At 49.4% G+C, this 15,167-nt stretch overlaps 1 protein-coding gene across 1 annotated transcript in view; it reads left to right on the plus strand.

Annotated features, from left to right (window-relative positions):
- Positions 1–15,167, plus strand: part of magi3a (membrane associated guanylate kinase, WW and PDZ domain containing 3a) — a 91,476-nt gene that overhangs the window by 65,919 nt on the left and 10,390 nt on the right. Inside the window, 7 exon segments of the mRNA XM_084014722.1 lie at positions 3,516–3,722; positions 5,657–5,819; positions 6,899–6,978; positions 7,686–7,743; positions 9,904–10,010; positions 12,852–13,052; positions 13,998–14,609. Of these exon segments, the coding sequence (XP_083870848.1) occupies positions 3,516–3,722; positions 5,657–5,819; positions 6,899–6,978; positions 7,686–7,743; positions 9,904–10,010; positions 12,852–13,052; positions 13,998–14,609 (1,428 nt within the window).

The following is a 15,167-nucleotide window of genomic DNA, read 5'->3' on the forward strand; positions in this document are numbered from 1 at the left end:
GCTTTTACACTTGTATTCTGAGTTTTTACTAGACAGTATAATTACCTACAAGAAGGGTGTTTCCTCACCTTAGAATGCAGCGTTTCTATCCGTCCGCCACGTTTCTATCCATCGCCACATTTCTATCTATCCGCCACGTTTCTATCCATCCACCACGTTTCTATCCGTCCGCCACGTTTCTATCCATTCACCACGTTTCTATCCATCCGCCACGTTTCTATCCATTCACCACGTTTCTATCCATCCACCACGTTTCTATCCATCCACCATGTTTCTATCCATCAGCCACGTTTCTATCCATCAGCCACGTTTCTATCCATCCGCCACGTTTCTATCCATCCACCACGTTTCTATCCATCCACCACGTTTCTATCCATCCACCACGTTTCTATCCATTAGCCACGTTTCTATCCATCCACCACGTTTCTATCCATCCACCACGTTTCTATCCATCCACCACGTTTCTATCCATCCACCACGTTTCTATCCGTCCGCCACGTTTCTATCCATTCACCACGTTTCTATCCATCCGCCACGTTTCTATCCATCCACCACGTTTCTATCCATCCACTACGTTTCTATCCATTCACCACGTTTCTATCCATCCACTACGTTTCTATCCATTCACCACGTTTCTATCCATCCACCACGTTTCTATCCATCAGCCACGTTTCTATCCATCAGCCACGTTTCTATCCATCCGCCACGTTTCTATCCATCCACCACGTTTCTATCCATCCACCACGTTTCTATCCATCCACCACGTTTCTATCCATTAGCCACGTTTCTATCCATCCACCACGTTTCTATCCATCCACCACGTTTCTATCCATCCACCACGTTTCTATCCATCCACCACGTTTCTATCCATCCACCACGTTTCTATCCATCCGCCACGTTTCTATCCATCCACCACGTTTCTATCCGTCCGCCACGTTTCTATCCATCCGCCACGTTTCTATCCATCCACCACGTTTCTATCCGTCCGCCACGTTTCTATCCATCCACCACGTTTCTATCCATCCACCACGTTTCTATCCGTCCGCCACGTTTCTATCCATCCACCACGTTTCTATCCATCCACCACGTTTCTATCCATCCACCACGTTTCTATCCATCCACCACGTTTCTATCCGTCCGCCACGTTTCTATCCATCCACCACGTTTCTATCCGTCCGCCACGTTTCTATCCATCCACCACGTTTCTATCCATCCACCACGTTTCTATCCATCCGCCACGTTTCTATCCATCCACCACGTTTCTATCCATCCACCACGTTTCTATCCACGTTTCTATCCATCCGCCACGTTTCTATCCATCCGCCACGTTTCTATCCATCCGCCACGTTTCTATCCATCCACCACGTTTCTATCCACGTTTCTATCCATCCGCCACGTTTCTATCCATCCACCACGTTTCTATCCATCAGCCACGTTTCTATCCATCCACCACGTTTCTATCCATCAGCCACGTTTCTATCCATCCGCCACGTTTCTATCCATCCACCACGTTTCTATCCATCCGCCACGTTTCTATCCATCCACCACGTTTCTATCCATCCACCACGTTTCTATCCATCCACCATGTTTCCATCCATCCGCCACGTTTCTACCCGTCCGCCACGTTTCTATCCATCCACCACGTTTCTATCCATCCGCCACGTTTCTATCCATCCGCCACGTTTCTATCCATCCGCCACGTTTCTATCCATCCACCACGTTTCTATCCATCCACCACGTTTCTATCCATCCGCCACGTTTCTATCCATCAGCCACGTTTCTACCCGTCCGCCACGTTTCTATCCATCCACCACGTTTCTATCCATCCGCCACGTTTCTATCCATCCACCACGTTTCTATCCATCCACCACGTTTCTATCCATCCGCCACGTTTCTATCCATCCACCACGTTTCTATCCATCCACCACGTTTCTATCCATCCGCCACGTTTCTATCCATCCACCACGTTTCTATCCATCCACCACGTTTCTATCCATCCACCACGTTTCTATCCATCCACCACGTTTCTATCCATGCACCACGTTTCTATCCATCCGCCACGTTTCTATCCATCCACCACGTTTCTATCCATCCGCCACGTTTCTATCCATCCGCCACGTTTCTATCCATCCACCACGTTTCTATCCATCCACCACGTTTCTATCCATCAGCCACGTTTCTATCCATCCACCACGTTTCTATCCATCCACCACGTTTCTATCCATCCGCCACGTTTCTATCCGATTCAAACAAACTGTGAATTAAGTTGTACATCCTCATCACTGCCTGCAGCTCATTAGCACGGCGTAATTACAGCAGGACCCCCCCCCCCCCTCTGAGCTCCAGAGTGCACAGAACAAATTACCACTCCGGATTGAACTCCGACATTTTGCATTCCAGTCAGTGAGCATCATATTAATTACCAAGCGAGTGAGAGGTTTCATGCTTTTTTGATAAGGTACAGATATTAATATTCACACATTTCAACAGAACAGGTGGATGGATCAATTAAAACCTATTTGTTAACATGTTACTCGGATGGAATGAGTTTAATAAGCTTTTGGAAAATATTTATGTAAAAGAGAGAATGGGTTTTAAAAAAAAAGATTGTGAAAGACTTTGCTTTGGTTAGACCCAAAATGCCAGTGTCTCAACATTTCTACCAGTCAGAACCCCCCCCCCCCCCCCCCCTCTCTCTCTCTGTCTCCCTCGTTCTCTCTCTCTCTCTCTCTCTCCCTCGTTCTCTCTCTCTTTATTGGCATGAAAGTTAAAAACAATGTAAACAACATACAGTATATGTCCAAGTCTGAGGACAGTATACAATAAACAGTGATGCATATTAACATTGAATTGAATGAATGATATAAATATTATGTAATATATATTTCTATATTCTCTCTCTGGTTCCACTGTCTCTCTTGGTCACAGTCGCCGTCCCCGATGTTTAACAACACAAAACAATCAGACGCAGCTCGGTCTTCACGGACGTTTTCACACAAAACCACTATTTGTTTTCTCCCCTCTGGTGCTTTGAAGGTTCCACCATTTCTCTCATAACTCGCTAGCTTGCAGGAAGAGAAGGTGGTGAATGGTAAAGTGGGTCACCCCGTTCCAGGCGAGGGAAAGAGCGAGGACGCTCTGTGGCTGTTTGCCGCCTCGGGGCACAATCACCACAGCAAAGGCTCGCTGGATGGAGTGCTGGAGAAGCTACCTTGGTGTAAACGCCGCAGTCACAGTTCCCCCGGGGATGAGGCAGCCGATATTACAATACAGCAGTCCAGGCTTTTATCTTTTATTGTTGGCTTTGGTCTGGAAATGTAAAGCAGCAGTACATAAAAATACAGTCCAATAAAGGAAATCAGACAAAAATGTCTGCTTTTTCACATGTGGGAAGCCAGCAGGGGGTCGTTGAGGGGTTAGAGCATGGATTTAGGATTACAAGCAAAGTAGTGGTTGAGATTAGTATGAGTCTGCTGCACGCTTTGTAAAACATATTCATATTTTGTTCCCTCCAGGAAACTACTATGGGACCCCGAAGCCCCCTGCAGAGCCCAGCCCCGTGCAGCCGGACCTGGTGGACCAGGTTCTGTTCGATGAGGAGTTCGACACGGAGGTCCAGCGGAAACGCACGACCTCCGTCAGTAAGATGGACAGGAAGGACAGCACGGCGCCGGAGGAGGAGGAGGAAGAGGAGAGGCCTCCCCTGGTCAACGGCCTGGCCGGTAAGAACGCCGGTTCTTCCAGCTCGTCGTCATGCAGCTGTGCTTCCTCCCACTTTCTGCCAGATTTAAACCCCCATTACTTTGTTTGTTGTCTCAAGTAATTCTTTTCATTATGTTATTCTTATTATGGAAAACAGCACTTTCTTTTTTCTTTCCTCCTTATCATTCCTTTGTCCGAACAAACATTGTGAGGATTAGCTGCTCTGCATGCGAGGTCAGCACTAACTCAAGACGCAGTCTGGCCCAGATCAATACAAGCAATCCCCCCGTTGGAGGGATGGACTTTGTTCTTGTCTGGATATCCTCACGTGGCCCAGGGCTCAGCATCAGACCATGTTTCAGCTAACGGTGAACTGGTGCTCAGCCTGGAAGTAGTTAGGAAACCAAACAGTCGGAGCCGTGTGCCAACATGTTGCATAGTAAGCATCCATGTGACATAGATTCCCCTCGTTGTCTCTCCAGGGCCAAAGGTGCTGGGTGGAGGATTTTTGTATCTTCACTACAATTTAATGTTAAATATAAATCTAAAGGGGGAATTCTTAGAAAATGTCATCATTCTAAGAACTGAGAACGTCTTTCTTTGTAACAGGAAGCTTTATGAATGAGGCCCCATGTTGTGATATTTGCATCACAATTAGCATATTTTAATACTTATATATTATACTTATTTTCTGGCCATTCTCTAAGTTCAAATAAAATGCCTGAAAACAGACTATAGAGTAGTGCAAACCGTTCCCGCCATCCTCCTGTCATTGCTATAATCACGAGCACAAATGGTGCATGTGAACCCAAACCCATCAGCAATCATGGAAATGATGACGAGCTCACACAGTGACGACAGTCACGGCTGCTTGTGATGCAAACGGGGGGAATCTGCAGGAAAGTACCTGAAGCCGAGGGAAGGGAGAAGGAAGTATTATAAACGGCAGAGTCAGCGTGGAACTGCTGATCTCAGATCCAACAGCCAGACAGGGACGTTGTCAGGCAGCCATCATCTCTGTGGCGGGAACGGCGGCAGCCTGGAGCCCCGCCAACAACAGAGAAGACGCATCCCAATTCTCTAGTTCACCAGTTGTCTAATCTCAAAATGCAATTCATGACATCCTTGGCAGAATGTGGATGTTTTGGCCCGGATTGTTGGCTCTGTCGTATACTAAAGCCGGGCAGAGGAGGACCACAGCACCAGCCCGTCATTGTGTCCTTTCTTTAGTGTCCGTATCTGCAACACGCCCGTTCATGCATCTCTACGAGGGCCTGAAAGCCGCTTTGGCCTCCAGCAAGTGTCTGCACGTAGTCAATGACTTCATAAGTGCAGAAACCCCCACGGTTTCCACGACGAGAGAGAAGAAGCCCCCGATTTCAACACACACACAAAAAAGGAAAAAGCTCTTGGCTTCTTCCAGTCAACAGCTGTCACTTTCCATCCCGCCTTTCAAACAGCCAGAGCATTGAATGAAGCTAGGTCACACACACACACACAGCCAGATGAGAACCTGCAGATAACACACACACACATGAAGATTAGGCAAACACACACACATGCAGCAGCAGCCTGCGTGACGCTAATAGAGTTGTGATGTGGCGCTGGCGGCCGGGTTGAAGTGTTGGTCAGCTCTCGCCCCTGCCTGGGAGGCAGCTCCCACTACATCACTGCTGACATGCAAATCCTATGGCCATCGCTGCCGTGCTCTCTGTGTAGTCTCTCTCTCCCTCTCTCTCTCTCTCTGCCCCGCCTGGATGTTGCCGTCCACTCCAGTGTTCAGAGGAAGATCAGGGGGGAGAGATGCAAGGAGCCCAGAGGAGCTCCGATGGCGCCACATTCTCACCTCCTGTCTCTTTCTCCTTCTACCACCTCCCGTACCTCTACTCCCCTCCCCTCCCCCTCCCCCTCTCCGTCTCCATGCCCGTCTGCCTGTCGCCCTGCCGGCCCAAAGAGCACAAGGACAAGGCGGACTGGAGGAAGACGGTGCCGAGCTACAACCAGTCGGCCGCCGCCATGGACATGCGTGTGTGGAGTCCGCCGGACGAGAGTCAGGAGTCGCTGCCCAAGAGCTGGGAGATGGCCTACACGGAGACCGGCATGATCTACTTCATCGAGTGAGTGGCTCTTCTGCTTGTGTCCTGTTAGTCCTCCATTACATCAGGGTCTTCATCCCCTAGGGGTCCGCAGAGTTACTGCACGGGGTCCCCGAAATGATGTGATCCCAAAACTTCTTCCAAAAATTCAAATATGTCCAAAAATACACCATCAAATGGACAAAACCTATAATAACCTGTTTGTTTAACATTATATTTTGAATTTGTGATGTAAAAATGCCAAAATAGAATCTGTCGTGAATCTGTCAACAATTATTATTCTAATGGTTTAGCATTGTATGCATACGTCCACTTTATTATTGACCGGTTCAATAAGGAACACAATAGGATGTGAAATAGGGGGTCCTCTCCATTCCATCCACCATTACTCCCAGTATGCTCCCAGTGCATCTCTTTGCCCACCTTGTGTTACTCCCCAGTATGCTCCCAGTCTCTTTGACCACCTTGTGTTACTCCCAGTATGCTCCCAGTCTCTTTGCCCACCTTGTGTTACTCCCAGTATGCTCCCAGTCTCTTTGACCACCTTGTGTTTACTCCCAGTATGCTCCCAGTCTCTTTGCCCACCTTGTGTTGGGAGTCTTTTACCAGACCTTCTCCGTTGTCCACCATGATGTTTTTCTGTTATTCCCCGGTGTTTGATGGCTTGTTGGCGGCGCTGAAAGCAGCAGGCCTGCATTGTTTATCTGGTGTGTTGGTGTGGCGAGTGTTCGGGCGCTGAGCCGCAGACGGAGCCAAGGTGCCCGCCGCTCGCTGCTAAAATCAATAGATCATTCTGCCAGCCGGAGAAACAACAGGCTACATGAAGCTCGCCACCCTCAACCCGCTCTCTCTCTCTCAGATCTTTACGATCTCTGCAGCTGCTCACTTCTTTCCCATCTCTTCGTGAAGATTGTAAAGTATATTTTAATAAGCCGTTTGGTCCCAACGGAGCAGAAGTGAGTCTTTGTGTTTGTTTTTCCAGCGCCGGTTGAACAGCTCCTGGGTACCGCGGCTCCGGAGACTTCCAGCGCTGAGAGTAATTGCTCGATTGTCAGAGCGTCCTCCATGTTTGTCTAAAAGCTCCGTCTTTGTACTTGCAGTCACAACAGCAAGACCACGACCTGGCTGGACCCCCGCCTCGCCAAGAAGGCAAAGCCTCCTGAGAAATGCGAGGAAGGAGGTGAGACCATGTCTGCAGGTGTCCGGAATGGTTGTAACATTTGCATGAGCACTCTGCAGGCCTGTCTAACCACACACACACACACACACACACACACTCTCTCTCACACACACACTCACACACACACACACACTCTCACTCACACACACTTACACTTCAGAACTCCCCCCCGGCTGCGTAGAGCGCCGTGTGCATCGCGTCCCTGGCGACTGAACAGCTGAGCGGCCCGTTTGTAGTCGTGCCGGTGGACCCTCGCCGTCTCCAGCCGGCCTCCTCGTCTCCTGATGGCTTCTGGGAAACGCAGGGAGCTCATCAGTGCAGCGTCTCTCAAAAGACTATTTCCTCAGGCTCCTCTTGTGTTAACATCTCCACTGAGCCACGTGTCACACACACACACACACTCACACACACACACTCACACACTCACACACACACACACACGCACACACTCATACATACACATAAACACTCATACACACACTCTGCTGAAAAGACGGGCTATTATTTTTGCTGGGAGGATGCACAACAACTCAACATTTCCTCGCTCCCTGCCTCCTCTGCAGTGTGTTAAGGCCCTAAACACACAGTGACATGTAAAGCCCCCCCCCCCACCCGTTCTCCAGGTGGAGGTGAGCACGCTGGGAGCGTCCAGTCGGAGCGCGTCGCCTCATTGACTCACGCCTCCTCCCTCTCTGTCTTCCCACCAGAGCTGCCCTACGGCTGGGAGAAGATCGAGGACCCGCAGTACGGCACCTACTACGTGGAGTGAGTAAACACGGGGTGCAGCTGTGCATCATGGGAGATGTAGTAGAGCATACAGCTCTATATAGGTCTCTTTGTGTCTCTGCTGATGGGACTGAATGTTCAACACAGCTTGCTGTATACCTGCTGGGCCTTAAATCTGAGATAGAATGTATGACACGAGGGGAAGATGTTTGCCTATAACCACACCTAGATGTTACCACTATAGGGGGATTTATATCATATGAAATGCATTTCTCATGGTTGTTACCAACAGTTAAAGTAACTCATACCGAATGGCCCATTTCAGGATGATATACAGTATATCTAATATTATTGGGTCATAATTATTGATGCATTAATGTGCTTTGAACACTTTAATGTGACAGATGGTAATGGTGTCGCTAAATTAAATTACTAATACAGTTTACTTTTACATTCCACCACTGTAAACATATATACATACTGTATATTTAAGAACGTTTTAAGAAACAGTTTCTGTGGTACACAATCATTTTACAGTAATATTAGGCCGTTGCATCTTGGTTTTTGACTGTCGCCCTCATTTTTTATTGTTTTTTATTATTATGATTATAAACTCATGTTTACAATGTTATCCAAGTGGGATGTAGGGTCCTTTTCACAGATTTCTATAAATGCAACCAGTGGAATGGCCCCCTGCTGGTCGTTTGAAAGAATGTTTCTGGAACTTCTGCATTGGTTTCACTTTATTGAACCTGCGGTTGCCGCTTACTATTCTATTCACACATCTTCTGCAACTTAATGCTGTATTGCTGAAATCCAGAGGTATAGAAGTATTAAATGAAAATTATTGTCCGTATGGTGGTTTCCCACAATCCTGCAGAAAGCAATTATGTCTGTCCAGATAAGACTGTTGGATGAAAGTGTGTGTGTGTGTGTGTGTGTGTGTGTGTGTGTGTGTGTGTGTGTGTGTGTGTGTGTGTGTGTGTGTGTGTGTGTGTGTGTGTGTGTGTGTGTGTGTGTGTGTGTGAGAGAGAGAGAAAAGACAGTGAGGGCAACAGACAATGAAGGTTCAGGGTCTCTGAGAGGGAAACAAGGGGAAAGATTCCATCCTGATCAAGAGTGTAAACAAGAGCACAATGTTCCATTTTAGTCCCATTACAAAAAGGGGGGAGACCTGGGGGGTGGGGGGGGGGGGGGTGGGGAGGCAATCAGCATGCCTGTTTATGCAAGAGGGTCATTGAGAGGCTGCCTCTGTCTGCCCCGTCTCCGTCTCTCTTTCTCCTGGCACATTTTGATGCGAGCGAAGGACCGAGTGCGACAACGTGACACAGAGTCTCATTATTTCCTCGGCTGCCAAACAAAACGCGAGGTGTCGCAGTGAAGGGGTGACAAAGTTAGACGGGAGGAAATGAAAGAGAGGGTAATGTTTGTTTCCCCCAGACGGAACGGGAGGATCTCTCCGTGCTGATTCATACGCAGCGAGATGCACACATACAGACACTTCTATGTATAGAAATATAGATATCATTAGATCTCAGCATGTGGCTGATTCGCCTTGCAGCACAGACGCCTTTTGCCTTCCCGAGGTGCTTTCATGACCGGAATTTACAACTGCGTGAGCTCATTACGCATACGAGCTACCTTTGTTCATGTAGGCGGCAGGAAGTGTGAGAGGCACAATGTATCTATGGTTTATTTCAATTATCATTGGGTCCTGGATTACAATCCCATCATTGCATTGTGGACGATCACAGCAAACCATTTTCCTACTGATCCTCTCTCTCCAATTCTGTTTGAATCCACCGGGGATGTCGATTCATCTTTTTTTATTGCCGAGGTTCAGACACGCTCTGAAGCCATCCGTATCTGTTACGCTCCCGGCACAGACAGGTTCGGGGTTCGTGGTTTGCATATTGCATATTGCATTTAGAGGAGCAGCCTGTAGGCTCGATGACACGGCGTCCACCCGCCGCTCGTAGTCCAATCACGGGGAAGGAGGATCAAGAATGGACTGTGTCCTGTGAGGCCCAACAAAGGCCGGAACACAAAAGCAGGAATATTAGCTGGCAGTGTGTATAGTTAACTGATAACAGCATGAATGAAAACTGGTAGAATGTGTGATGTGGTTTTACCTCTGCACAGTAAATCACAACAACACGCTATTCTCACTCATCTAATGCCGTTACCTCCCTTTTGCAGCCACATCAACCAGAAGACCCAGTTTGAGAATCCAGTACAGGAGGCGAAGAGAAAGGTGAGCGTTGACACGCCCACAACAGCGCCGCCACCGGCAGCCACACCCTCAGGTAACCACACCTCCATACGTAGCCACACCCTCTGGTAACCACACCCCCATACGTAACTACACCCTCAATTGACCACCCCCACATACAACTACACCCTCAGGTAGCCACACCCCTACACATAGCCACACCCTCAGGTAGCCACACCCCTACACATAGCCACACCCTCAGGTAGCCACACCCCCACATACAGCCACACCCTCAGGTAGCCACACCACTACACATAGCCACACCCTCAGGTAGCCACGCCCCTACACATAGCCACACCCTCAGGTAGCCACACCCCCACATACAGCCACACCCTCAGGTAGCCACACCCCTACACATAGCCACACCCTCAGGTAGCCACACCCCCAAATACAGCCACACCCTCAGGTAGCCACACACCCAAGGCGAGTGAACGCGCCGCTTGCCAGTATTGCACGCTAGTGGGCTGCCACTAGAGGATGATTGACAGGCGCTCTCCTTTAAACAACCACTTCATGGCTGCACCTGATTGGACGAACACTTTCACTGGCCTGGCTGCTCAATTTGTTGATCAGGTTCAATGATGACATCATGTGTCCAAATTACACAGGTGAAATGAATTAATTTGTTCGGCGCTATAAAAGACAAGACATTTGTAAATGATTCCGACTTCTGGGGCGCGCCTGTATATTGTTATTGTGGTTTTACACAGATCGTCATAGTTTAGATTGAGGGGCCAGGAAGTTTTACTCTGGCTGGTCATCGGGGAAATACACAGGAAGTCAGAACATTTGCTCTTAATTGCATCCTGGAATTTAAGGACCACAGCGGAGCGCATGACGGATGCAATCTTCAGATTGGGAAATTGAAGTCAGATATATTGTATTCCTCAGAAATGGCAGTATGAGTTGGCTTTTCTGTGTTGATTGAATGTATCTCACCAATGGGTGGATGGCATGACATCATGTACGGACATAGAGGATGAATGCTGCTGACTTTAGTGTCTTCTTCCTTGAGATGCAGGTTCTGGCTTTATCGTTCAGTAAATGGGGGGAAAACACCTCTGTAACAAGGTATTAGATCCAAACACCGGATCACTTGTGATCATCTCCTCCATGCTGAAGATGTTCAAACGGTTGAGGGCTGATGAACAGCCTCTGAAGCAACGATATTCAGTCTGAACAATGGAGCGGCGCTTCACTGTCTTCACAATCCATTTCTGACGACGTAGATTGTGAAATAGGGAGAGCTCCGAGGTGTCTTTGAAAATGCTTTTCACTGCAGTTTAACGATCTCTCTAGAAACAGAGGAAGCAGGGGGGGGGGGGGGGGGGGGATGCTGCTGCTTGGCGGGTCTAATCTCATCCCAGTCGACGTGAACACGGCAAGCGCGGCCGCATCAGTATTCAAACCAGCCTCCGTATTTCAGCCCCCCCAGCTTCTCTGCAGTCCACGGATGATATTCCCCTCCGTGTACCAACCCCCCCCCACCGCCCTTGTTAATAAGAATTAATGGCCAGTGGTGTGTGGAGTGTGCGGTCGGACGTGAGGTGGCATCTAAACACTGTTTTGACAGGTCCGGCTCGCCTGACCCCCCCAGACAATGAGAGCACAGGAGCTCTATTCTCAGCCATAATTACACCAGCGAAAATCCTGTCTGACATTTCATATAATCACCCCCCCCCCCCCCGAGAGTACACACTGTCCCTTTGTGGTCCACAGCTTCATCAAGAGCATGTAAACATGGCGTTGCTGTATAGCCCCCCCCCCTCTCTTTACTCCTGTGTCGGTGTTTCATGAATAAGAAAGCCGGTGAGCGATGGAAGGCCTGCGTTGGTTTGAAGGCTGTATGTATTACACACACTCACACCTGTAACTGTAATGAGGGATTTCACCTTGTTGTACCTGCATTTTTATTTGCATATAAAATCTGGAAAATAGCTCCGATGCTGGAATATCATGTTACCATAATCTCTTTTTTTTTTCTTCTACGGCGCGGTCATATTCATCAGCCAATTGATGTGCAATTATGCAAATCACTATTCCATGACACATTGAGATTGGTGTTGGCGGCAGGAGGGGGGGGGGGGGGGGGGGCTTCTATCTGTCCCCTCCCTAATGAGATTGATGTCCCAGCATCTATCAGTGTGGGAACTGCCAGAGAAGAAGCCCAGCATGCAGGGACGTGGAACATAACTCCCCATCTCGTAGCTCCACACCGCAGGGAAGGGCCAACGAGGATTTAGTTAGAGTTCCCTCTTCTGTCGAGGCTAACTCTATTTCTCTCTTTCTGTCTCATCAGTCTTATCTCACCCCTCACACACACACACACACACACACACATCTCATATAATTCCTTTTCCTGTCTTCTCAAAAGTCGCCCCACTTTCACATCCTCCAGGCTTCACAAAAAGGAAATTTGCAATGAAAAGTTTACCTGGAAAATGTCAGGCTGGATTTATCGCTGCAGCAGAAAAGGAACTGGTTGTGAGACCGGAGCAAAAAGATACAGACATTTATTTTTTGTTGCAATAACTGGATGTTTATTGGCTCTGCAAAGGGAGCAGCGAGTGTTTGTGTGTAATTACTGGAGGTGATTGACGTGCTGTCGGGAAACCGTCGTCACTGTGCGAGCGTCGTCATGATGGAGACGCGAGGCAATTTGTGAGAAAGCTTTTCCCTCCGTTTTCATGTGCCGGGCTCGTTTCCACGTGTGCTTCTGTTCACCACGACGATTGGCAAAGCATGTGAACATCTGTGATTTTTATGTCATACAAGCTGGTGTTTAAATCTCATTTTTCCTGAAATGTTTCTCTCTATTTCCCCTGTCCGTTACCTCGTCAATCCCTCACCTGTGTTCCCATCGCCATGCCGACAGCAGAGGAGCCTGGCGGGGCAGCGAGGGTCTTCACACGAGATCCGGCTCAGCTGCAGGGCTCCATCCTGCAGACGGCGCTCCGAAAAAGCCCCCAGGGCTTCGGCTTCACCATCATCGGAGGAGATCGCCCCGACGAGTTCCTGCAGGTCAAAAACGTCCTTCCGGAAGGACCCGCCGCACACGACAACATGATCGCCTCAGGTACGTCCCTCCACGGGGCTGCCGTTTATTAAAGTGCACTCCAGTTTCCCCCGGAGGCACGTTGGCTTAGTCGCCATCCCATCATGGAGGTCATACAAGGAGGAATCGCTCTGGGAGACAAATAGCCTGTTTATTACTTGTCTACACAAAAGACCTCATCCAAAACTGTGTAATGTTTGCTCGCGGTGACACCGGGACCTGGCATCCAACTGTACATAACACAGTTTCATGAACACACAAACGCACACTCTTTACCCTGGATGTCACATCGCTCCATCAAAGTTTATACTGTTGCTGCTCTAAAGAACAGCAAAGCTCCGTCATTAAAGAGGCATGTTCATAGTTGACACTATATGTTCCTATGATCTCACTATCGTATGTCTAAATACAGCGTGGACATGCATGGAGACTGTATTAATGTGAATTACTGTCAGTGAAACACATCACAGTAGTATCGATTGAAGCAGCGCTGCTGCTGCAGAGGATCAACGTGAAAGTAGAGCAGAGAGTCATTATTTTCAGCGTTTCATCGACCTTGAGAAGGAACTTAATTGTTTAAACCGAAAACCAAACGATTGTAATTCATTTCATTGTGGTTTTAATGAAATGACTGGATGGAACACTTTGTGGCTGCGTGTGTTTTTACTCACAACACCGTGTGATTGTGTGTGGATGGGATTCGTGATGTACATGCGGTGGGTTCTGAACAGGCCCTTCATTGAGATATGGAGCTAATCTCAGAGTGGAAAGCTGCGTTGGCCAGCAGAGGGTATTGATTGTGAAGGTGTGCTGAATCCTCCGCTGGGCTTTCAGCCAGCGTGCCAGTCAGCGATTCAGCCGGCCATCCGGTATCTGAGCCCGGCCAGGGGTGACGGCCGACCCCCCCATAGGTGGATGAAAGGAGGACACGATTTCACAAATGTAAAACATGTCTTTGTGCTGCAGGCGACGTGATCGTGGACATCAACGGCTCGTGTGTTCTGGGGAAGACCCACGCCGACGTGGTGCAGATGTTCCAGTCCATCCCCATCAACCAGTACGTGGACATGGTCCTGTGCCGGGGCTACCCTCTGCCCGAGGACTCCAGCAGCAGCAGCGAGGAGGCCCTCTCCACCTCCAAGGACACGTCCCCTTCCCCCTCCACCTCCACGCCGCAAGACCCCCACCACACGGTCCCGGACGGAGCAGGAACCCTCCCCAGGCAGACCGCCGCCGTACCGCCCATGACCAACGGAGGGCGCCACCACCACCATCTCCACCACCACCACCACCTCCCCAGCCAGGACGGCCCCGACCCCACCCTGCTCCAGCCGGAGCTGGTGAGCGTGCCCTTGGTGAAGGGCCCCGGAGGGTTCGGCTTCGCCATCGCCGACTGCCCGCTGGGCCAGAAGGTGAAGATGATCCTGGACGCCCAGTGGTGCCGCGGCCTGCTGAAGGGCGACGTCATCAAGGAGATCAACCGGCAGAACGTGCAGACGCTGAGCCACTCCCAGGTGGTGGACATCCTCAAAGACCTGCCGGTGGGCAGCGAGGTCATCGTGCTGGTGCTCAGGGGAGGTGAGTCGGAGGAGGATGCCGGCGCTGTGACATCATCGCCTCTGTTAAAGCACTGTATTAATCCCCGGCTACCGTTCAGACAACAGACAGGTGCCCGGAGATAGTGCAGAGCTTTCGTCCCACGCTCCCCAAATCATTTTAATCCCCACACAGCTTCATGTCGCCCACGGTGGAGACAAGAAGCCAACCTAGCTGCATTTTAAATTCATTTCACAAAGAGAGGAAGCAACTATTGTTACGCCAGCGTGGACAGCCGCTCTGCTTAGTCAGGAGAGATTTAGTGTTTTAATTTCATGAATAACGGGAGAGGTGTTGCTTGACTCCCAGATTCTCGTCCCGATGTCAAATAAAAGCAATTTCACGCTCCGGTCTGCAAACCAGCTCGTCCCCCGACACAGGGAGGAAGTCATGCTTAGTCACACGGGAGCTCTGCTGGGAGCTGAAGCGAGGGGATTCACTTACTCAGAAGGAGAGAGAAGGGGAGGAGTGATGGGGCATGCTGGGTAATCACTGCCCTTCTTCTAACTTCAGGCTGTCACCGATGTGAAGGTTCCTTTT

The sequence above is a fragment of the Eutrigla gurnardus genome (genome assembly GCF_963514095.1).
Source record: "Eutrigla gurnardus genome assembly, chromosome: 8".
NCBI classification, from domain to species: Eukaryota; Metazoa; Chordata; class Actinopteri; order Perciformes; family Triglidae; genus Eutrigla; species Eutrigla gurnardus.